Source organism: Psammomys obesus, unplaced genomic scaffold, assembly GCF_907164565.1.
Source record: "Psammomys obesus unplaced genomic scaffold, mPsaObe1.curated_primary_1811, whole genome shotgun sequence".
Classification (NCBI taxonomy): domain Eukaryota; kingdom Metazoa; phylum Chordata; class Mammalia; order Rodentia; family Muridae; genus Psammomys; species Psammomys obesus.
The window spans coordinates 7,215,493-7,241,263 of NW_026585644.1; the positions used below are offsets into that span (position 1 = coordinate 7,215,493).

Below are 25,771 nucleotides of genomic sequence, written 5' to 3' on the forward strand. Positions count from 1 at the left end.
AACTAAAAGGCCCATCAGGATGCTCAAGCTCAGAAGGTAATGCTTGATACATTATTTTTATGTAAAACAGCATTCAAAAATGTACAACCCACCCTATGATCACTGATGGAATTAACAAACACCTTTTTCCTGAGATTGAAATGACTGAGAGTAGGAAATGGCTCTGCTACTGGATAGCAAAGAGTGTGCAAAACTTATTAATATACAGAAAGGTATTGCCGACAAGGAAATAAATCAGAAAAAAATCTAAAAACATGTAGGGTCTAAAATCATCTATTAAAAGCCATCTTTTTCCATAGTTAAAACTCAAAACATAAAGAATGTTGAGAATGGGACTGGAAAGAAAACAGTAGAACATTGTGTGTTTGGGCAATGGGGAGTGAATGTTCTGTAGCTCAGCAATTTAAATCAGGTCAGGGTTATAGGTGTTCCTCCAAAGACAAAGGTTAGATCTTTATCCCAGCCATGATTCATCCATGTCTCTCAGTGTTTTCCACTTCAGCTTTGATTGAACCAGTTAATCTTTTTATGTGTGGGATTTCCCCTTAACAACGTGGAAGTCTATTTCTTTCCTTCCACTAAGCCCACCTACAAATAATGAAAATCATTTGTCTCTGTTGCTATCTAGTGCCTCATCAGGGTAGGAGAGCAAAATAATCCTCTGGCTGGATGACACTAACCATTCATCGTAAAGGTGTTAAGTCCTCAGTGAATGATAAGCTGTGCCGTGGTCACAATGACATGGGTGAGCAAAAATATTTCAAAACCAGGGTAACAAGTGTTAACCACGTGTGAATGCAACATAAAATGAACAGACTTTGACAAGTAAATACATGAATACTTTTACTGCATTTGTATTTTTTTTTACTTATTAAATTCTCCATAACCTGCACCTCAAATACTTCAGATAGTTCTAACAGGGTTGTGATTTTTCAAGCCTGACAGCCATAAGTCTTGAAATTAGAAGGAAAGGTATGTACGCCATATGCTTCACTCACTACAGAAGGCTTGTGATGATCATTTCCAATGTTGATTAAAGAACTTTGGAATAGAAAATAAAAACACGTGTACATGGACACACATAGAGAGACATGCGCACATACACAAACACATACATACACAATTGAAAATAATAAAAGCAAATTTAAAAATTCTTATAATCAATACTTCCAGAACCAAACTGCTGTAAAAACACGAATGTGAATATCAGCTGTTTTGTTCTTAATTGAGATTATAGATACTAGCAGATGGGAACTGTGAGAGTTATTAAATTTAAAATACAGGAATGAAGACAAAAAGACTGGGAAGATTAGGTATATTTTGTAACTTTTGTAAGCAATGTAACTTTTCAAGGTTGGGAAATTCAGTAATCCCCTATAGGAACCAGCAGACTTTCAGTTTCCATAATGTTATAACCCAGATTTTGATATTTTTGGCTTAGAACAATGGAGTAGTCCTCCCTTCCTTCAGAGTTTTTCCACATCCTCTTTAATACCCACACTGTGCAGTGACTGAGTGTACTCTGGGTGATTTATTTGTGTTTCTTCTAGAGATTTATACAGAATGAAATCACTGCAAAAGATTTACAACTGAATGCTTTACATGTAAAAATTTAAAAGCACAAATCCTTTAAACCGGTGAAGACTTCTGGAATAAAAAGTAATAACTCAGCAAATAATGCATATTCCATGCTATGTCTGCAAACTCTAAGGTATTATCAGTATCATTATAGCAGAATCCCCAAAATGCAAAGGCCCTGGACCATCTTAGCAGATACTTGAGGAATATAAACAGCTCATACACTAATGTAGTATTCATTTTCACACATGTGTACTTCATCTATTAATCTAGTGTATAGACAGAATACTAACCTTCCTATTAACTAAGAACACACAAGAATAGTGACCTTTGATAGATACACAAGTTGTGAAAATATATACAAGCTCTGAAAACCAACATATTCATAAATTTATTGATGAATTTAAAAGATTCCATACTTGAAAATACAAACTCATCTAAAAATCTGTTCCTGTCAGTCAAGACAAGTAATTTTAATGGCATAAAACTAAGTTATTAATTTATCTTATTTTCATGGTGATGGGGATGAAACTAAGAGTTCTGTTGATGCTAAGAAAGTGCCCTAACACTGGTCTATCTACGTATCTCTCTGCTATCTACCTATGTATCATCATCTATGTTTCATTTATCTATTATTTATCCATCTATAATATATATCATCTTTCTATCTATTAATCGACCTTTTTATTTATCATCTATAGTGTGTGTACATTAATGTTCACGTGTGTGTGTGTGTGTGTGTGTGTGTGTGTGTGTGTGCGTGTGTGTAAGCAAACAATCACAGGTGTCATTCCTCTGGTGCTATTCATTTAAGATAGGATTTCCCACTGACCTAGAACTAGCCAAGAAGTCGTGTTGGCTTGCCATTGAGCCCTAAAATTTGCCTATGTCTTCCTGCACAAAGGTGGTACCAGGAGAGCATGCTAAGATTTTTCTTTTACGTGAATTTAGAGGGTAACACTCATATCCTCAAATTATATTCCCAGCCTATGTCTTTAAGAGAGAACAAATAGAATGCAAATTATTTAAATTCTGAAACAATTGCACAGCACCAGCCGTCCAAATAAACAGATTAGTATGATGTAGAAAGGAAGCATCAGAGAAATGTAAGAGTTAGAAACAAGCCCCTGAGCTCCTGGCAGAAAGAAAATGGCTGAGTTCTTGTCACTTTCAGTACATCCACTTTGGAGAAGTTTATCAAATATTAAGATGAAAAACATTTTCAGTTATACAAAAATCTTATTTATTAAACAAATTTATTTGCTTTTTATGATAAAACAACTATCACCCACAATTGATTGTGTTACTCAATTAATAGTGAATATTAGTCTTTTAAAATATTTTAATATAAAATTTTAATAAATATTAATAACACAATTGTTGATAATTATGAAAGAGATTTAAAATGTTTTGTTCTGTTATTAAATAGAGTATATTCTGTATCCATTCTTCAATTGAGGGACATCTGGGTTGTTTCCAGGTTCTGGCTATTATGAATAAGGTTGCTATGAACACAATCGAGCAAATGTCCTTGTTGCATACCTTAGCATCTTTCAGATATATGCCCAGGAGTGGTATAGCTACATCTTGAGGTAGCACTTTTCCTAATTTTCTGAGAAAGCTCCAGATTGATTTCCAAAGTGGCTGTATAAGTTTGTACTCCCACCAGAGTGAAGAAGGGTTTCCATTTCTCCACAACCTCTCCAACATATGTTGTTTCTTAGTTTTAGATCTTAGCCATTCTGATGGATGTAATGTGAAATCTCAGGGTTTTTTGTTTGTTTGTTTTATAATTCTTTATTAATTACACTTTATTCCCTTTGTATCCCCCCCTGTGGTTCCCTCCCTCCTCCAGTCCCAATCCCTCCCTTCCTCCACCCTCTGCATGCATGCCCCTCCCTAAGTCCACTGATAGGGGAGGACTTATTTTCCTTCCTTCTGATTTTGGTCAATTAGGTTTCATCAGGAGTGGCTGAATTGTCCTCCTCTGTGGCCTGGTAATGCTGCTTCCCCCTCAGGGGGAGGTGATTAAAGAGCAGGCCAATAAGTTCATGTCAGAGACAGTCCTCAGGGTTGTTTTTATTTTCATTTCCTGAATGACTAAGGAAGTTGCACATTTGCACAATGAAATACTTCTCAGCAATTAAAAACAAGGAAATTATAAAATTTTCAGGCAAATGGATGGAACTATTAACGATTATCATGGGAGAGGTAACACAGAAACAGAAAGACACACACAGTATATACTCACTTATAAGTGGATTTTAGCCACATAATATAAGTTAAACATAATAAAATCTATAGTCCTAAAGAAGGTAAACACCAAGGAACCTAGGGAAGAGGCTTACTCCTCATTCAGAAGGGCAAACAGGATAGACATCAAAAGTGGGAGAAGACAGGGATCAGGACAGGAGCCTTCCACAGAGGGCCTCTGAAAGACTCTACCCAACAGGATATCAAAGCAGATGCTGAGACTCATAGCCAACTTTGAGCAGAATGCCAAGAACCTTGAGGAAAAAGGGGCCTGGAGGGAACAGGAGCTCCACAAAGAGACCAACAGAGCCAAAAAATCTGGGCACAGAAGGACCTATAGAGACTGATGAATTAACCAAAGACCATGCTTGGAGAAGACCTAGACCTCCTGCTCAGATGTAGCCCATGGGCATCTCAGTCTCCATGTGGGTTCATTAGTAAGGGGAGTAGGGACATTCACTGTCATGAACGATGTTGCCTGCTTGTTGATCACCTTCCCCTGGCGAGGTGGCATTGGTAGACTGCAGAGAAAGAGTATGCAGCCAGTCCTGATGAGTTCTGATAGGCTAGGGTAAGATAGTAGGGGAGGAGGACCTCCTCATCAGTGGACTAGAGGAGGGGTATAGGGGAGGAAGAGGGAGGGAGGGTGAGACTGGGAAGAGATGAAGGATGGGGCTACAACTGGGATAAAATGTGAATAAATAATAATAATAATAATAATAATAGTAATAATAATAATAATAACAACAACAATAAAGAAACAAGAGTACTTTCCTCTTACTTTTTGTTTGAGAACTTCTTGCATGTGTATAATATGTCCACCTTCCATTCCCGCCCCTCCGGCTCCTCCCCTGCCCTGCCTTTGCCCTACCAATGTCACCAATTCCAGTTCTTTCTTGGTTTCTTTATTTTTAACGCACTGGATCCACTTAGTGCTTTTACTGTGCATATGGGTGTACCGTCATCTATTGGAGAATGAGTTATCTCTTGGGGGCCACATCCCACATCCCTAAAGATAATCCTTTCAAAGTTAACTTGAAGGGTTGGTGAGATGTCTGATTGGACAAAAACGCTTGTCATAAAAAAGGCTAAAGATAGGAATTCAGTCCCTGAAACACACAGAGGTAAAAGAGGAGACTCTGCTACTCAGGGTTACCCTCTGCCCCCCACACCTGCTTTGTGTGCACTCACAAAAATACCCATACACAGTAATAAGGATAGACAGCAAATGGTAAATACAATATGGATTGCACTCTCCATGTTCCTCTCCATGGCCATTTCCTTTGTATCTTACTCACTTTAATCTTTCTTGCTGAGAAGACATTTTGTTTCTTTTGTCTTGATGGATATCTAAACTTGTAAACTGCTAAAATCCAAAGGCATTTACTTTAAGGGGATTCTTTTATTTTATTTTAAGATTAATACTAACAAAATATAAATTTGCAGTTGTCTGATAAAACGCATACAAACAAATAAAATGAATCCCTCGTTAATCAGTGCTTACTGCTGCTGATTCAGTAATGACTGGTTTTCTTATTAAAGTTATCATATGAAGATCATTGGGATCAAAGAGGTAGTAAAGGATGAGGCCAGCTTTTGCTCCAGAAGTAGTCCCAAGCCAGCCTAAGTTATAAACTCCACCTCCTAAAAAGTAAAATTATAATATTTAGTAACTTAAGATAAAATTAGCCCATAGCTAATTCAATTAGGGCCTGGAAACCCTATCATGTCCTATTCTGAGTCCCTCTTTCCCAAAAACAAGCTTTCTTCTCAGAGATTTTCCTGATTTTTTTTTCTTGGCTTGCTCACACATTTTTGGTGAGTCAAGGTCTGGTTTCTTTGAATACCTGCTCTTATGCTGTCTGCTGGAGTTTGTATCAGGTGTGGATACCCTACCACTCCTCTGCTTCTTGTGTCTCATATCCACTTATGAAAAATGTTATTTTAAAGGATGAAGCAAAAGTGACTTTTGTTTTCCTGGAAGTCTCTTGTTTCAAAGGACTCAAAAGTGATTTGTTTATTTCAGAGGAAACGGAGACCATTTGGTGATGACAGATTTATTGGTTAAGTGGACATCACACAAAAGCACTTTCCTTACAGCTCAGACTTCTTTCTAACCACACTCTAAATGTTCAACATAATGGGTGTTTTGGCAAATCAAACCCATGCAATTCAGTATAGTCACATTTCTGAATGTGCATGATCATTTTTCAAATACCTGGAGAAAAGAAAATAGATTACCCTAAATTAGGGGGGGGGGGAACTGGATGTCCCAATCACAAATATATTTTGGATATAATATGGAGGTAATATAAGCAAAACATGATGAATCGTAAGGATGCCTATTATTTACATAGAGCCTATAGGAAACATTTCCCATAGTTTAGTTTATGAAATACTGTCATAAACATCAGTATTATTTATTTGTCATTGATGATATGTTCATAACACTTTAATTTAAAGAATAGGCATGAAATATAGAAAGGTCCAAATCACTATTGCTGAATATCTGAATACTTTTTACCAAGAAAACAATTTCACATAGAAAGGACATTAAGATCTGACCAGTGAAAGCCCATTCCTTCCAGAATTAATTTAAAATAAAAGAAATACTGTCAAACATGTGTTTACAATGTTTTCACATCATTAGACTAGCAACTGAATAGTAGCAACAAAGGGTTAGGATAATCGATCTATACACTAGCACAACACTTATATTTGAAGGGAGCCAGGTTAACAGTAACAGTAGGTTACTGTTAGGTTACATCTCTAACAGTAAAGGTTTAACTATATGATATCTTCATGAATAAAAAGACCTAACTTAAGAGTGAATTATACAAGGAGAAGTCGTAGAATAAACCCTTATCAGAAGCACCATTATACACTGATATTAAGTTTGGCACTCCAATCTTCAGTTTTCTCATTCTTCCAACAACCTGGATGCCTTTAAGGGGTTTCAAAATCCCCTCCAATTCTGTTAAGATGCTGAAGATCAAACCACAGGTCTCACACACAGTAGGCATGTTCTCCACTATGAGGCATCATCCCTTTCATGGAATAATATTTTGAATTAAGGAGTGTTTATGTTTTCACAAATGACTCCCACAAAAACCTTGGTGAGAATGAAGGTATAAAGGAACACCTAAATGGGCAGAATTAAGAAAAATAATAAAAATACCCTGGAAACAAATTTTATGCCTGATTCTAGGATCCTAAATCACACTCTACATTTGATATTATTTAACAGAGCCCTTTATATTTCCTCCATAGGCTAGAGCTTTTGAATTTTCATACATATATTATTAAAATGCAAGAGAGGGTGAGGACAATTGGCAACAGCTATCATCTTTTTTCTGAAGCCTTTGATGGTTTTTAATCACATCAGTTCAGTCCTCTGTTTCTATCATAGTCTTCTCCAGGAGCAAGAAGGTGTTTACTCAGCTCACGGTTCTTCCATCTTTACATATGTATGTATGTATGTATGTATGTATGTGTGTGTGTGTATACACACACACACACACACACACACACACACACACACACACATATATATATATATATATATATATATATATATATATACACACACACACACACACACTCCGTGCTATTAGGTAATCACACACCCATGGAAAGATCTCTTGGAGCGGTGTAATCTGGGGTGGTGGCTGGACTGAGAAAAATCAACGATTTGATTCTAATTATCATCCCACAAAATAACCTTTCTTGAACTGAATTGCCAAACAATCCAGCTTTGAACAAAAGTACTAATGCCACTTCCTAAGGTTAAATGGTGATTCCAGCTAAAGTGTTTCAAATATAATAAATAAAAGAAGAAAGTTCAAAAATACCAGAAGAATAGGACAAAAAAATGTGGCAAAGTGTTTTTGTCTGTCCAGAGAATGACATAACTCCTTTATGAGGAAACCCCTTAGTAACGTTCCTCTTGCAGCTGTTGTGTTGATTGGACTCTCTCTAGCTCACCACCTCTCTCAGTTACATTTTAATTATAAATCTGCTTCATGCCATACTCTTTGAATAACATGTTTAAAATTTCTATTGGCTTGGTTTGACTTTCTCACTTCCAGAATTTTCAAAGCAAGTGATTCAGTGAGGAAATTACTTATTTCTATTCTGTGAGGGCAGCCATTTAGGTTACTTCATTCAATAATGCACTTTAATGTCCTTGATAGAGACATTTCATAGCTATGCTTCTAAATGTAGTTTTTAATTATAATATTTACCTCTACTTAATTGTGTCTATGAAGAAAGCAATATGACATTTGCAACCAGGAATAAAATCAATGTATTAATCCACAGTAGATTATCACATCCACCCATTTACTTACTGAGAGCTACCAATAATATGAGTCTCAACGAAAAAATGAACTCATAAATTTCAATCACTGTAAACCAGTAAAATGTTTCCCCTATCCTTCTACACTGCCAATAAAACTTTATTACAAATTATATTTGGTCTGGATTCACTCTCTTCCAAAAGAACCTTTATGAAAAATATCTGCCTTGACAGTTTGTGTTTGTCTCTCTCTCTATCCCTCTTCCTTCCTTATCTTCCCTCTTTCTCTCTCTCTCTATTTATACATATATTATACACAAATATACATGTTATGCACACATATGTGTGTCTGTTCACATGTGTATCATGCTTCCTATGTTCCCCAAAATATCCTGGCTGACTGCACTCATTTATTTTTTCTATGTTCTGTACTTTGATAAATACTTTTAAATCATAATTGTTGCAAATTCATAATATCAGCATCATCTTTTATACCACAAACTGCCAGCAGTGCAATTATCAATTAATCCCCAATTGTTCTCTATTAATAAATGCAGTTGCAGATGAACAGTCTCCTTCCCATGGAGCAGAGCTCTGCGGTTGTGGCAGTTTATAGAGTACTGTGTGGCCACAGCCCAGCAGCCCAGATGCCTCCCCTCCCGGGATAGATGTGGACTTCCCATGCTTCACTCTCCCCTGCTCTTGCTGCTCCCCGATGCCAAGATGAACAAGCTACCCTTAAATTCTGCATTTAAAAAAAATAAAAAATCTCCTTTCATTACTTCTGCCTTTTTTTTAGCTGCTTAACTTACCATTTCAGAATTCTGACCAAAGGTTACAAAAGATGACATCTTTTGAGAGACCTTATAAGTTAATGATGCTATGTCATTAATTGCCACTGTTTGATTTTATTAAGTTTTCATACTTTCTCCCTGGAAAATCTAGCTTAGTTCCTGGCATGCTCCCCACCCTTTCCCAGAAATATGTTCTCCTCCCCATCCCTCTAGAGGCCTAAAAGAATCTCGCTAGTTGATCTTACATTTTTTAATATGCTTTTATTGTTTGGTTCTCTGCTTCCAAAGTTCTGATTTTCATAGTCATACTCATTGTTGTAATGTGTTTTATCTCATTTTAATTGTATATTTATAATTTGAAGATTTAATATCTCCAATTATGTGTTTATCAGTATCTATCCAAGTCCAGGATGTGTGTGTGTGTGTGTGTGTGTGTGTGTGTGTGTGTGTTCAACTAATAACAGTTTTAAGATAGTGCAATTACATTTTATTTCAATCAGTATTTGATTGACAAGATACACATTTCTACAAAGGCCTTTCGGGAGAACCATGGGGTTTTTTGTCTTATTTTCAAATGTGTTTTTTTCTTTTTGTTATATTTGAATTCTCATCATTTCTTTCATTGTTGAGAGGTTCACATCCTCAATACCTGTTTACTAGCTAAATATTAAGTTAGACTTTTGCCTTTCTGGTTGATGAAAACATTATGTGTGCCTGGACTGCCCAGTTCATTCGTAAACAGCCACAGCTGGCAACTGAATACTTGAATCTGAATCTATGAATTGAACCATTTTATTTAAATTTAAAAAGTCACAAGCGTCCTGTAATTATTTCTCGAAAATTTATTACATTATTTTGAAAAACCACATCTACCACTGCCTCCCGAATGATTGTATGATGTGCGCAACTATTCAGTCAAGACACAAGACTCTCTGGATAGGTAGTTCTCAACACTCTCCAAACATTTGAACTACCTAGGAACACTTTCAAAAAAAATAATATATTATTATTTCTGTCATAGTTTCTGTACATAGTTTTGATCACATTCACAGCCTCACTGCCCTTCTGACAAGATCTCCCAGATCCATCTCCTCCAATCCTCTGCACATTGTGTCCTGCTCCTTTCTCAGAAGAGACTATCATGCAACAGGTGTCCTGACAATTTGGCTTTTAAAGTGTTTCTCTTCCCTCCTTCACGCTATTCTCCGTGCCTCTTGTCGGAGTGTGCTGTAAATGTGTTACTCAGGGACTAACCCCGCAGTAGGTTCTTCTTTGGGTTTTGACTAGGCACGATTGTTTACTGACATCTGCTTAAAGGGGGAACTTCTTTGATGCGGGGGTAGAGCTACACTTATCCACTGCTCTAAGTTCAATGTCAAGAGTGCAGTTAGAGATTGCATAGGTTCAGGGAAGTGGCAAGAGTGCATTCTCCTCCAGGCTCCATGGCCTTGTCAGCCGTGAGATGTTGTCTAAGTTTGCGGTAGAAAACATCAATTCCTTCCTATTGAGCAGACCTTAAAGTCCATGATGCCAACTGTCTGCTATTGAAACACTCAGAAAGTTTTTGAAAAATACCAATGTCCCAATAAAACAATAACTGAGATTTGTCTGAAAACAATTGATACAATGTGATAGAAAAGAAGATGGCATAAATGAAATTCTATATGCAACATGCTAATTCATATTAAATCCATTGTTTGCACCGCATCCCTCCCAGGAGAACACTTCCTCTGACCCGCCACTATTCCGAAAATATATGGTCTCTTCTTTAACTATTGATGTTACGTATTCTAAATAAAACAATGAATGTAAATGCTAGTATTTAGAATTATGTTCCAAAGATTAACAACATATTCATATGTAAACATTTTTATGCAAAAATCCCCAACTGAAAATGTGTGCATCAGATTTCAAATAAAATTTGATTGCACAAAAGATTTAGTTCATACAGAGCCTAGTAATATATCTTTGAAAGTCATTATCCATTCTATGTGTCAAGACATATAATTGAATACCAGTCCTGTGGGTGTAGAATAATTTGAAGTTGAGATAGACTCCCAAGCAGAGGAGCAATGGAGTTAAAACATCTCTGCATGTTACAGAAGTTGAGTAGATTTTCATGAGATATTTACTTCAGGAAATCTCGTAGATAACTAAATTAATCCCAGAAATAATAAAAGTAGAAAGAGAACACCAGTACAATGACTGGTGTGCACTTGGTACATCTGTGTGTTTTGAAACACTGGCAACACGCTAAGCACAGGGCTGATGGCAAAGATGAGAGGGTCAGCTGAGATCATCACTCTGAAGTTACTTCTAAAATAGACATTAGGCTTAATTACTTGGAGGTGTAGCAAGATGGTAGAGCTCTTGATTAAATATGAGAGGCTTGCTTTTCATTTGTAACAACACACATACACACAGAGAGAGATGCACACATATGCCTCAGTGCAAATAGAGGTGACCATTTTCCATTTTCTGTCTTTTTAAATCAAGTTCTGTTTAGACAAGAAATAAAAAGAATACCACTGGGAAAATATCCCTAATTTTTTATGATACATCTGTGCTTTAAGAAATTAGTGAGCATTAAGCCTTAGAAGAAGCAAGAGAGGTCACAGGTGGTGCCCTTCGGAGGTTGAGAGGTGATCTGTAATCAGAGGAATGGATGAATCTAGTGTTTACACATTGTCTGGAAGAAGGGTGTGAACAAGACAGGAGGGGATCAAGGAAAGCATATCTGGCTGGAATAAATTCACTGAATAAGTAGGTACTGCTTTTAGAAAGTGTGGCTAAATCTCAAAATCAATAGAACTAGCAAGAGACAGCATAAACGACTTCAGAGTGCACATAAGAAGGAATTTGCTGTATACTAAAACACAATTTAATAAAATTTACTTAAGATTTCAAAACAGGAAATAGTTTTTCAAATCCCAAGTGGTTACACAAAATCTGTGTACAGGGATCCCACTCTCGTGAATATCTATTATTCACAATGGCCAGTCTGTATGCTATAGGGTACAAAATATATCAGGCTGAGGTATGTTGTGATGTGTCAACATTTAATGCAATTTTGTCCTTACTATGAGGAGATACATAACTGTGAAATCAAGCTAAGACAGTTTACTAGTGTCTATGCTCATTAAAGGAGGACAAAAAGTAACCAAGATAATTATAAAATTCAAGGAAAATCTATTTATACCTAAGAAAGGTGTTTCACCAAATTACTCGTTAACTGATGATAGGAAGTATTTTTGTGGGAGGAGTAAGATCTTAAGGTTTCGAACCTACTGTTTGAGATTTTCCTTGAAGGGCTCAGGACTAGCGTTGGGCTCAGGAAATCAGAGACCAATCTCTAGACCAAAAAGACAAACTCTACTCAACTTTACAGGGCCACTCCCATAACCTAAGCAAGACAAGCCTTTGCAAAGCTGGGTAGGGACTTGAGTCTGTGTGATTATCGGTCCAGAGTCTGATGATTTGTTTAGTGCTTAGAGTTTATAGTGCATCAAGTAAACTTAGAAATCAACCCATCTTGGAATCGGGATTAATGAACTGTTCAATGCATTTACGGCTTTCTTGCTAAGTCATCAAGCATGTAGTAATTTTTTTCTCCTTACATGTTCTGTGGTAGACAGAGCAGCAATCATTCATTTCTGAATGTCACTTCACAGAGATTGCTCTCTTGTAAATTCGACAACTTTGAAAGAAATTAAATCTTCATTGAGATTTTTTAATAATATATTGTAAAATATGCTGATTTAATAATACTGTTTATTCAAAACTACATGCTGAACAGCATCATCCATATCAGCTAAAATATTTCTAGAAAGCATTCGTGAATTTTCCACATTGAAAGGCGAGTTTCAAAGATAAAAACAAACTAAATAGAGTGAATGCAGCTCATGTTCATATCCAGGGTGTTTTGCTGTCCTGAGCTGCCTTCGCCTGAGCAGTTTTCCTCAAAAATTAACTATACACAAGACACAATGAACTACTTTTTGTAATTTATTGTTATTTTATTCTTTTACAATTTATTCACTTTATATGTCAACTGTAGCTCCCTCCCAATCCAGCCCTCCCTCCCTCTTCACTCTTATTTGCCTCCCCTAGTCCTCAGAAATGGGGGATCTGCCTCCTCAACCATCTGACTCTAGCCTATCAAGTCTCAGACTGAGCTGCCTATGGGCTTCATCTGAGCAGGGGATCCAAGTTCTCTCTATGCATGGTCCTTGGTTGGTGCATCAGTCTCTACAGGGCCCACGCCTTGTGCCCAGATTTGTTGTCTTTGTTGGTCTCCTTGTAGATCTCCTGTCCCCTGGGAGTCCTTCAATTACCCGACTCTTCCATAAAACTTTAAGCACTCTGCCCAAACTTTGGCTGTGACCCCAGCATCAGCTTCCATCCCCTGAAGGGTGGAGTCTTTCAGAGGACATCTATGTTAGACTCCTGTGCTGTTGCCTCTCTTCAACCACTTCCACTGTCTATTCTGCAACCAGTCCTGATGAGACCTGATAGGCTAGGGTCAGATAGTAGAGGACCTCCCCTATCAGTGGACTAGGGGCGGGGCATAGAGGGGAAGTGAGAGGAAGAGTGGAACTAGGAGGAGATAACAAAGGGGGCTACAGCTGGGATACACAGTGAATAAATTAAATAATAAATAATTTTAAAAACCCTCTGAGATTCCATCTTATATCCATCAGAATGGCTAACATCAAAATCTCAAGTGACAGCATATTCTGGCAAGGATGTGACAGAAGGAGAACTGTTTTCTTTATATGGAGAAACTATCACTACACAAAACACATAGGAATTCTGTGCGAGATATACTTTCAGTATTGGGATATATATATATATATATATATATATATATATATATATATATGCCATTCATTAAATGGAGTAGCTAAAGTAAGAAAGAACTACAGCCCTGCAATAACACAGCATGAAAACTACTATATACTCTCCCAGTTAACTAAAAGTGGAAATTTCATTGCCATGTTTGAATCTATTTAATTGGAGCTCTATCTCTTGAATGAATATTCCACAGTGAACGTGTGTGTGTGTATGTGGTGTGTGTGTTTATGAGTATGATTATGTCTGGGTATGTGCCTGTGTCTATGTACAACTTCATTTTTTGTTTTGTCCAGCATAAAATGTTATTGGAAACAGGTTTATAATGGAGAGATAGAAGGAGATGTCCAAGAATATCAGTAAAGAGATACCCAAGCAGGAGAGGTTGAGAATTTCTTATATGGCATGGCTGAATCTCCTTGTCTTTCAGGGGATGCCAGTAAAATTATTCTAGAGACAGTGCAGATTGTTTTCAATCTGTAGCAGTCACTTAGGCCAGCAACTCTTTGTATTTCGACGCCAGTGGTAAATGAAAATAGACGCATCTTTATCTTTACAGGATGCATACCCACATGATTGTCCTTTTCAGACATGTTTAAATAGTAAGTCATATTTACAGATCTAGACACTGGGGCCTTGCGCATACTCTTCAGGCTCATGTTGAGGAAACTAAGGCACAGGGGAGTTCCATTTCAAGCCCACAATGGCTCCCGGTGAGGCAGCCGGGAGCTCTTCTCTAGCTGCGCATTCCTTGAGTCTTCTCTACATCTTCTTTGTCGCCTAAATACCTTTAGGTTGGTTTTGAGGCTTCTACTCAAGCATCGTCTTGTGTGCTTGAACACATCATTACTTCTAGCCGAGGTTCAGAAAGACTAAGAGACCAGAAGATGTGAAGGTTGGTGGTGGGCTGTTGCCTGAGCAAGTGAGAGCCCAGCCTTCACAGGAAGCCTCTGCCCTGAGGCTGGGCTTGGCCCACAGTGAAGGCTCGCGGGATCTGTCACCTGAGGTTTAAGCGGGCTGTTACGTCCTGATTGTGGAAAGACCCTGGTGATTTCTCTTCCTGTTGCTTCCCTACTTCCCCTGTTACACACCACTCATCACCAATTATCAACAGATTCGCTGAGAGTTGCCTTTGGAGTGTGCCATCTCCTTGCTTGGCTGGTAGGCCGAGTAAGAACGAAGACAAGCCTGTTAGGATCTGTTAACTGCTGTCTAAGCCCACAAACACAGCAAACACTTCTTTATGTTTCCCTAACCATGTCTGTTTTCAAGAACAATTTTGATAAAGGTCCACTTCCTAAAGCCAAACTGACCTAGAAGGAAAACTATAATTTTATTTTTTTATTTTTTATTTTTTTTTTAACGTTGGCTGTGGAAGTTCACAAAGTGGTAATTCTGGAAATGTGGGCAGCAGCAGGCTGCAGACTTGGACGCCTGAACTCTGGCTTTCCTGGCATTTCATTCTGTCTCTATGGTTTACATCTACATTCTGTCGCATTTAATACATCCACACTCGTTTATATTTTCAATGAGGGGGAAAAAAAGACCCTCTCATGTAAACACAGCGTTTGGTTGGGGAGATTTTAATTGTTGAAGGCAGTAAACATAGTGAGAGCTTGTTTTACTTTTGAAAAATATTAAACAGGGAGAGATACCACTTGATTTCCATATACTCTGTCAGAAAGCAGTTTTCAAGAGTTCTTACAGTATGAGGGCCTTTTGCCAACTCAGTGATGTTTTACAAAAATCACAGCAAAGTGTACTCTTGTGCCTAGGGTCTTACATGGAAAAAAAACTCATGTTTTCCTAAGGCTCATTTCTTAGCTACTAAGATCAGCATTGTGCATTCAGTTGATAAGGGACTCCCCCCTTGTACTTGTTTCCACTCATTAAGAGTACGTCTCTGACGAGTTTGCTGTTTTACGGGTGGGTAAGTGTGCAGTCCCCCACACATTTCCCGCGCAGTCCTGACAGCGCAGGAAGCTGTTGTGTAGACACTGCTGCACACATTTTACCCCGGCCTTTGCAAGTGAACTACAACACTGCAGCAGTAAGTGTATTTGGGTGTCCTTTCTGGCAGCGTTTTAAGGCTGTTTTCAAACGGTAAAATCTAGGCTTGTAAAACTCAACTGGCACCGGCCAACTTAAGCTGGACAGTCCTGTTTGTCTGTCCCCTCTAAACCAGTGAGGCGACTTCACCTTGCTTATTTCCTAGCCCTTGCTCAGGTAAGATAGCTCTGATTGTCTTCCTCCTTGTAGTACTGTGGAAAACTCGGCAAGTGTATAGAGAATAATGATGCAGGGGCCTGGCAGTTGGGGCTTTCCTGACTACCACTGATTACCAGCTCTAGCCTGTGAGTGCCTCCACACAGCTGTGCATGCAGCAAGCTCAATGCTTCATGGTAGAAACATTTAACATATTACAGCCTTTAACGCCGAAACTCCAATCTAGCTTTACTGTTATCAAAAAAACTTTATTTTGAATTTTAATATACATACTTATCTACAAGACCCAGTATGAATTCATTACTCAAATGTTTGCTTTTACTTGTCTTACATTTTACCTAGTTCAGGACCGTCTGCCTCACTTTCCTAACTGAGCGTTCTATGAAAATATAACCCAAGCTGAGATCTATAAAAATAAAACACTATCGGCCTCAATGCCACACAAGTATTTAACATCTCATGCTCATAATTTTAATCATTGCAGCCTATATGTGCTTTAGTTAGAAAAATTTATAGTGTCATTGAAAGCTATAAAATAAATATTATGGCATTTAAAGATATTTAAAATAAATTGATTTCGTAAAAATGTAAAAGCAACTTTTTAATTTAAAGGTACAACCAATAAAGTCAAAATTCCAAAGATTTAAGTATTGTCACCATCACTTATAAATACCATGGAATATTAAACATTTTAAAGCAAATGCTGAATTTAAAAAGTAAGCTAATGATAGCATATATGTTAAAATAATTTATTAATCTCATAATATGTCTAGAATAGAAAAAGCAGAGAAATTAATTTTTTAGAGATCCTTTCCTTCACACAAATCCTTTGTCAAAACGTATACTAACAATATGAATTTTGCCTGGTCATTCCTGTACACATACAGGTGTAAGAAAATAATACATCTGTAAAATATTTTTAGAAGCCCTGCCTGCAAAGAAATGCCGGTGTAGAGTGCACAACTTATACACAGTAATAGAAATGTATTTAAAATATAATTATATAAGTAAAATATAAGTATAAAGTACTTGGAAATTCATAAATTATGGATACTCTTAAGTATAATTTGTTCAATGTAGAAGAAAATTGACAATTAACTCTTTTGATCAAATACAAATGTATACTCTTAGCACGTGATTTTCTGTTAATTTAATAGTATACCCGTCCAAAGGCTTTACGTTAAAACATTGGCAAGTATAAAAATGATGCCTGGGTTTTGAACACATGGGTGAATAAATAGGTTATGGATTGGCTTTTAAGGTTTACGTACTTTGGCCCCCGGAGACGGCTTGAAAACTGTAAAAATGCATGTGCTGCAGGCCTGGTGACCTGAGGTTAATCTCACTTGGAGGCAGAAGGAGAGGCCAGGTCTGACAATGCTGTCCTTGGATCCCCACGTGCACACACTGTGACACATGGGCTCCCTCTACACCTAACTGTCACACACAGCCACACTAATGATGGGCGGGAAACGTTCTGTGAAGATTCACATGCTGTGCAGCACAGTTTCTTAAAGGGCAAACAAGCTCATGCTTTCAGGATAAAGTTAAACAGGAGGCCTTTTAGAGAAGACATCAGGTTTAGAGGTATCCTATCTTCAAACAGCGCCCAGTATGCACGCTCAAGCCTGGCCTTTGGGGACCATTCTGCTGCACAGAGTGCAATGTTCCTTAATGCCTGGCTCGGAGCCTCCCTGGTGACTGTGAATTAGTAATGACGGGTTTCCATCAGAACTATGTGCTGTGACACTCCTCTCAGAGGGCTTCACTTCAGCGCAGTTACCCAGAGCAGCAACCATAGAAACAGCATGACCACGACCGGTAAAACCTCAGCGCTCCGCTATCTTTATGGACTTTAATCATGATCAGTGTTAACCACAGAAGTATGTCAATATACACTGAAACATACAAACAAAATGTGACATCAAATGAATAGGTTAACTAAAAAATAATTTTTACTTATTTTGGTTGTGGTCTGTGGTTATTTATTTTTTCTTCTTAAAAAAGTTTTAGTCATTGGAATATTTCCATAATACCATGTGCCCAAGGAAATTTACTGGCCAACTAAGAATTGATCCTCTTAGTGTTATGATTATAATCAATGAGCAATAGGGCTACTGCTAATATTCTCATTTCACATAATAATTTTCCTCAAAATTTTATCATCAAAAATTGGGGAATGTGAGGTAAATTGAAGTTTTGAACTGTAAACTATTTGAAAGAGAGACATCAATTACAAATATTAACAGAAAATGTCAAGACATTCTTATACATAGTTTATGTTCTAATAAATCAACATTCTACCCTTTCATTAATCAGTAGATATTAAAAACATTTACAGCAATGCTCCAAATATACTTTCTAAAGTTGTATATTTAAATTAAGGGAAAGAATATGGTCTAAATCTAATTATAGTTATAGTTAGATTTATATGGGATTTTGTATGTAATGTAATTCTTTTTTATTGAAAAAATCTAAACGTAATCCCATTTAGTTATATATTTATATACAGACATCATTCCAATGAATGAAGTTAAGTTCCATTATACATGGGAATTTCCCCTAAATTTCCTCAGGTATGACAGAAAATTAACCTTTATTTCTATTTAATTCTCCCTTGATATTATTTATTATAATGATTTGGCCTTATCATTAATATAAGTTACACTCTCTAGCACTAGGATGAAGAAACATTTTTCCTAACACAGAAGGAATATGTATATGATTGTTACTTTTATTTTTATTATTATTAATTTTCTGTCTGAATTTTGCTTATAGAATATCAACATAATTGTTTTCATCCATAATTACTATAAAAACACGAAGTTTTCCATATGCAATGCCAGGTGAATCTGCCACTATTCCTCTCATTGACTGTTCTTCCTTTTAAAATGAACAAAAAAACAAATAAATAGATCTGCAGGGAACTGCAAATAATTTCTATTTTTATTTGAGTCTTCCACTCTCTGCTCACTTTCCAGCTGAAAGAACATGATTTAAAAAGAATTACTGATCGTAGTGTTGAGAGATATTAACTGAAGCTGTTCATGTAGCTCAATGATACTTATATTTGTTTTTTTTTTTTTAAGTCAGCTCATCATTTAAGAATAGCCTCGCCTAAAAGTAAGCTAACAATGCCATTTTATATACAATAGCGTTGAGATATTTAAACTGTTCTCATTTTTCTGGAATCTAAGATCCTAAGGATTGTAATTTATTCCAAAGGAAATACAAAAAGCTATAAGCCTGTAACATGTATGAATAACAAAATAGTTTGTTTTCTTTTCAGAAAACATGATAGTTAGCTGGCTATATCTAGGAAATATCACATGAGAATAACAGAGTTAGGGAGACTTAACGCTATTCTGTGGTTAGCTTGTAGTATAGTTTAGATACAATACTTGTCATTCTGTAAAGCCCCACACAGAGACTAACATAATTTGGACTCAATATTGTGTATTAATATAATAGCTATGAATATTTTTAATTTCACAAAATCTAATATGATTCAAAACCTAATAAAAATCTACATCCCCCAATTTTTCATTTCATTTTAAAGGAGTATAAATTTTTCCCTTAAAATAAAACGTGTGCTTATTTTCATTAATCTAAAGTGACCAGAAAATAAATATGTATACATTAATGGTGTATATTAACTGTGCAAAAGCTGGTTAGATTAAGTGAACACAGCTATTTCAACAAAACTGAGAAGTTTTGCCTACTGCTCTATTGCTTTGTGTAATTGAAGCCAAGAAGTTCACAGTATTTATGGACATTTTCCCCAATCACCTGGCTTGTCCTCATTGTTTTAAGCACGGCTGTAACTTTAAGAGTCCCTTTGAAGGAGTGGCAGATGTTGGCTTTACTAACATTGCTGGAAAGGGGAGCTGGCCCAAAGTTGTAAAAATGTTTAGCACGTACAATGACAATGTCACAATTTTCTGTTAAGATTGTTTATTTTAATTGTTAATTAGCGATAATGGAAGACTAAAGTCTATAAATATTTGCTTTCATACTGGTAAGCTTTTTGGGTTTGTATAAATATGCTTTCATGTATGTTTTCAGAACAGAAATACTGTTCAGCGTTATATGTTGAAATTGTTGCATTATTACTAGGAATAAGAATATAAGGTTTGTACCAGATTTGATTGTTTAACACTATTCTGTGGTGCTTACATTTCTATTAGAAATTAACTCATTTATCGTACTAGTATTAACAACAGGTATAGAGAGACTTGATTCTAATATCGCCATAGATTGAGGCATTGTATATACTTCCACTATAAGTACCCAGTGACTGTAAAACATCTAAAAATATAAATTGCTGCTAACATGCATGACTCAATTATCATCCATTATAGTCCTAAATCTCAGATTGTCCAAAATAATCTGTTGGACATTTATGAATTATGAAGGAGTGTTGAAATGTCCAAGCTGTGTCAGGTAAGGCTTATGTGTTGATAAGAAAACACAGTTGTAACTATTTTCTACATTGCTTAATCCTTTGGTACAGCAAATGTTGTCTCGATTGCATGAAATGACTTGACCTTGAACTGACTGTTCACTGTATAGATGAAATGAGAGAAAGATTGCTTGAAGTTAAATATACCTACGATCAAATTGATATTAAGTCAGGGCCTGAAGACATGGAATTATTTTCCACACGTGTGCCAAGTCAACTGGTGCATGATGTTGGTGGCCCATCAGTGGGAACACTCATTCCAAGGCAATCCCAGTGACAATTATCTTCACTAATGATTGGATTTCCTGTTCTTGTAACCTATTAATACATTATGGGCTTGACACAAATTTTTATTCTGTTTGCTTGTTTCAATGTTCTGACAGGAGATTACAAGTTGAAAACAAGCTTTGCTTTGCTGTGTGGTTATTTCCCCCTGACAAAGGTGATCGAAACTACTGTTAGTCAATATTAAGACAGTTTTTACTAAAATAATTTAAGGAAGTCAGTTTTTAGTCTTACTTTCCCTGTTTCCCCAAACAAAAATAATTTGTGCCTGAACAGAAAGTCTTTCATGTATGTGAATAATCATTAGGGCGTCTGTTCCGCTAAGAAGCAGTACATAGTTTCCTCCTGCAGAAAGAAAACTGAGTCAGAGCTTTGGGCCCTTGCTGGAGTAACTATTACTCTGCTCAGGCCATCCAAGCATTTCTGTTCATAAATGTCCAGTCTGGGGAAACCCCAGTGCATTCTAATGCCTTCTTAGGAACCTTCTCTGTGCCTTAGAATTTAATAGACAGTTACAGGTAAGTTCTAAAAAGAATGACAGTGCGGGTTTCTTTCTTTGACATAACTAATAACAGACAATGTTCAACAGTGAGCCTGGGAAGGAAGGAGAACCCGACTCTGCGGTCACAGAAAGTTTCTGTCCTCTTTCAACATGATGCAAAATTCAGAGCCCTTACTGTCATACACTACAGATCACCTTGACTAAATTGCTTAAAATACTAACTTATTCAATTCTTTATATAAATGTATAGAATTACATTTCGGACTCTCAAACCACTATCACAGAAGATTAAATATATACAAACATTAAATTAGTTATGTGACATCTTCCAAAAGTCTGTACTCGGGTTGCCTTGTACCTACAGAGAAGACTTAATTAGAGAAAGAAAGGAAGGAAGGAAGGAAGGAAGGAAGGAAGGAAGGAAGGAAGGAAGGAAGGAAGGAAAGAAGGAAAGAAGGAGGGAAAAAGTTGGAAACATCTTTATAATGAAAATAGCTAAGGGCTTTGGTGTGTTTCCTGGAAACTTTCAGTTTCTATGGACTGCCAGGATGCACTGGCCACTGAACTTCCAGGCCCTTGAAATCTTTTTTTAGGGAGGCTTCTTTTCATTGGACTCCTCAGGTTACCCACACCTTCTCTAGATCTTCATCCAGCACCGTCAGAGCCCCGTCAGTCAGCATTCAGGGGTTGCTCAAAGCACTACTCCACTAAGCAAGACTTTTATTTTCCACTTTACAAGTTCAGGGTTTTGGTTGGTTGGTTGGTTGGTTGGTTGGTTGGTTGGTTGGTTGGTTGGTTGATTGGTTGGTTTTGTTTTGTTTTGTCCTAGAGAGTACCACATGAATCTAATTACTTTAAGAACAATCTTTCTTCAAGTTATTCACAGTCTTCAGTTGTAGTTCTTAAATACTTCTAGATTCCTAGATAATGCCTTTTCCACCAAATAGAATGCATGTCTTTTTTTTTTTTTTTTAAATCATGTTAACTAGGGTGGTGCTATTTCAGGAACTCTTAAAGCAAAGTGTAAAATAATAATAAACAAGCAATGTATTTTGCGTATTTTGTCAATTCCCAGTTAAAGTTCAAGATACTACGCAATCATCTAGAAAGCCGGTTAAGGATGTGAGAATTCGAGCTGTACCGATTTGGGAATTGGAAGGGAAAAGTCGAGGAGAAGCTCCCACAGGCACCCTGGTGCAGGCACACAGGCAGGCATACCCAGTGGACACAGCATCCCAGGGAGCACACCCCTCCCCACTCACGGTTGGACCGCCACGCTCTTTAACCAATTTCGCACACTGTCACTTGCCCTTTTTTCACCACTTCTGGAAAACTAGTTTGCGATCTTGGAGGGCTTTGAACGGCTGGGCGCAGATATATTAACCTCAGCGAAACACGTGCTCCTGAATTACAGGGCCGAACCTGCACGGAGAACTGGGCCAGCGGAGCTGGGAAAGGCTAGCCAGGGGCGAAAACCTTTCCGCACCTTCCCGCCCCTGCACTGCGCAGCGCGCGCTCTCCCCGGGCAAGTTCTGCCCACACTCACCTGAGCTGTCGCTTTTCCTTTTGCTGCCGCTTCTCTTCTCCACCTCCGCGGGTGACAGCGCTTGCCGGCCATAGTCCCCCGGCGCGCACGCGGCCCCGGTCGGGGTGCTGGAGCCCAGGCTGGACGAGTTAGAGCACAGGACGGGAGGACTGCTCCCCAGCTCCGGGGGCCCTCCCGAGTCGGGCTGCAGGCACAGGCTGTGGCGCGCCGCGCTCGGCGGGGAGGACATCTGCGGGAGGTGCCAGTTGCTCTGCAGAGCCTGGTGCTGCTGCTGCTGGTGGTGGTGATGGTGGTGGTGGTGGTGGTGGTGGTGGCCCCTGTGGTGCTGGCTCCCAAACATGCCCTCCTCGTTGGGGTATCCTGCGATTATGCAAGAGGAGGAAGACGTGGAGAGTTCGGGGTAGGACATGTGGTCAGATCTTCCGTGGAGGGCCAGCGAGGACTGCGAGAAGGGGTGCAAGCCTTGCGCTGTGGCGTGGGGGCTGCGCAGGCAGCCAAAGAGGGGGTGTTCCATGGCATGCAAGTCTCGGGCTTCCAGGCAGAAGACTTCGCGAAGGTCCCAGAGGCCACCAAGCTCTGCCTGTCACTTTTTTTTTTCCACTGGAAATCCTAGGACTCTTTGCCTCACACACTCCCAAAGCAGGAGCCCCGCGTTTGAGCAGCGCCGGCTAATCCCGGTCCCGAGCCTTAGCGGCCAGTCTCCAGCACATATAAACACCGGGACCTGGAGGAGCTTCCCTTGCAGCTGCTCGGATGTCAAGTGTGGGAGAGGTGGAAGCCAAGAGAAGGTGGTCCCAGAGAACTGCTTTCAGGGGGGAAATGGCTCCGAGAGGTTATAAATAGAGTGTAATGTGAGCTGGGGGCTGGCTTAGGAGCCCGGAGCTGACCACATGCAAACTCCCTCCAAAACTCCCGCTCAGTCAGCGCCACCAAGCTCTCTCATTTCCAGTTCCCAATTGCTGGCAGGACAGGAGAGGCTGCTCCATGCCCGCCCTGCCCTGGGAGCTTCCAGAACAGCCAGTGGCGAGCACAGAACCTCAGTAGCTCAGAGCCACCGCGATCTGTCACACAGGTCCCCAATGGCCAGGCGCGCAGCCCGCCATTCTTGGCTTCGCTAAACCTGCACCCGGTGTGCCTGACTTGCTCTTGGTTATTGGGATCTAGGTTTGTCAGGCTTGGTGCAGGGAAGCAGTAGGGTCACCTGAAGGCACTCCAGGATGACTCCCTGACCCTGCAGATCAAGAAGAACTTGCTACAGTTCAAGGGAAGGGAAAGAACTGAAGCACTCTAGCTTTTGAAACTGTGCAATGCGCAGTTCCAGGGCCCAGGGGCACATTACGGTGCCCCCCACCCCAAAACACACACACACACACACACACACACTTATTAGGTGTCTGAGGATGGGTTGAGAAAGAGAGAGAGAGAGAGAGAGAGAGAGAGGAAGAAAGGAAGGAAGGAAGGAAGGAAGGAAGGAAGGAAGGAAGGAAGGAAGGAAGGAAGCCAGAGAGAGAGAAAAGTAAAAGAAAAAATCAAATCCCCAGGCCAGGTTGTGGACTGTAGGACTGTGCACCCAGGCTAGCCCAGAGTGGCTCTGAGTGCGGAAAGGAAGGCACCCAGTGCTGTGAGAGGATGGAAAGCTTGAACCTGACATTCTGAAGCCCTGAAGGCACACATGTGTCACTGCAAGTGGAGTCCGCATTTCCTCCTTTTTCCAACCCTCCTCCCATCCTTACTTCTCTTTACCAGCCCAGCTCAATCAGCTTCCTAACTATTCCCTCGCTGAGAAGGGTTTTTTTATTTGTTGTTGTTGTTCAGAAACAACCTGGAGAAATAAGATGTATAACTTGCTCCTAGCCTCTCTGCTTCCTAGCCTAATCCCACAGGAGCGAATTTATAGGTCCCTACCAACCTTTGAGAAATGCACCTTCTCTTTACCTCTTTGCATCCTTTCCGTTAGTCAGCACATTTCTGTTTTAAGCAGACAGTAGATTTAACATTACCTCAGAGTCCACTCTGCTGCGAGGGCTCCTTTCCCCAGGGTTACAGTCTGTGCTCCTGGAAAGGAACTACAGGACTCACCAGCAGTGGATTTGTGAGAGCCAGGGCTGGGCTTTGACACAACCCTTACCTTGGCCAGCCACGGGGTCTACTGGGTGCCCTGTCTTTTACCCACAGCAATCATTGGGAAGGAGCTGCAGGAAAACCGGCCCTGTCTGTCTATCAGGAGGATGTCTGCAGTAGCCTACTGTGTTCAGGGTTTGGAGTGTGCCACTACGTTTAACTGCCATATGTTTGTTGTCTGGGTGAACCGAAGATGATGGCCAAGTCTTTGAAATCGCTAATGGGATTAATGAGTACAGCAACCTGAAGGAGACATCTGGTTTAAATTAGGAAAAGGTATTGATTAATTTTGGAGGAGTGTCCCCAAAACAGAACCCTTCCCTTTGCTGGTCCTTCTGGCATTAGTCTGTTGCCCTTTTTTTAAAAAAAGAGGTTCTCCAGAAGAGTGATTTCCAAACAAACCTTAACATCCGTGTGAAAAGTCAAATTGTTTTTCGCTTCTTAGAAATGGGGTAGAGTGGGGGTTGATCAGGAATTCTAAGATTTGTAAGCGCTGCTTTCTTTAACGGAAATTGAGTCCTATTTTGAGGGAAATTAGTTTTGCAGACTTCGTTAGGAAAAAAAAAAAAAAAAGAACCTAAAAACTTTTGTTCACCAGCTGCTCAACTTTTCAGTCTGAGGCTGATCTGGAACCAGCAGCAAGTCTTTGCCGGTAAGGTTCTTTGCCTGTAATTTGGGACTCTAATCCTGACAAGGGGCACTGAGCTTTGGGGTGCTTGGCTACTAAGAGCTTTAGGTACAAGGAAGATGGTGTCCAGGACTTAGATCTTAAGACTCTTTCTTCTGCTGTTACCTCCACCCGTGGCTTTTTAAGATTTGAAAAGAGGGTGGAAAGTGTTTCCCTTCTATATTATCA

The 25,771-nt window shown here is 38.9% G+C and overlaps 1 protein-coding gene across 1 annotated transcript in view; it reads right to left on the reverse strand.

Annotated features, from left to right (window-relative positions):
- Positions 1 to 23,308, reverse strand: part of Meox2 (mesenchyme homeobox 2) — a 59,991-nt gene extending 36,683 nt beyond the window's left edge. Inside the window, exon 1 of the mRNA XM_055622998.1 lies at positions 22,795 to 23,308. Within this exon, the coding sequence (XP_055478973.1) occupies positions 22,795 to 23,308 (514 nt within the window). The remainder of the gene's footprint in view (positions 1 to 22,794) is intronic.
- Between the last annotated feature and the right edge of the window lie 2,463 nt (positions 23,309 to 25,771).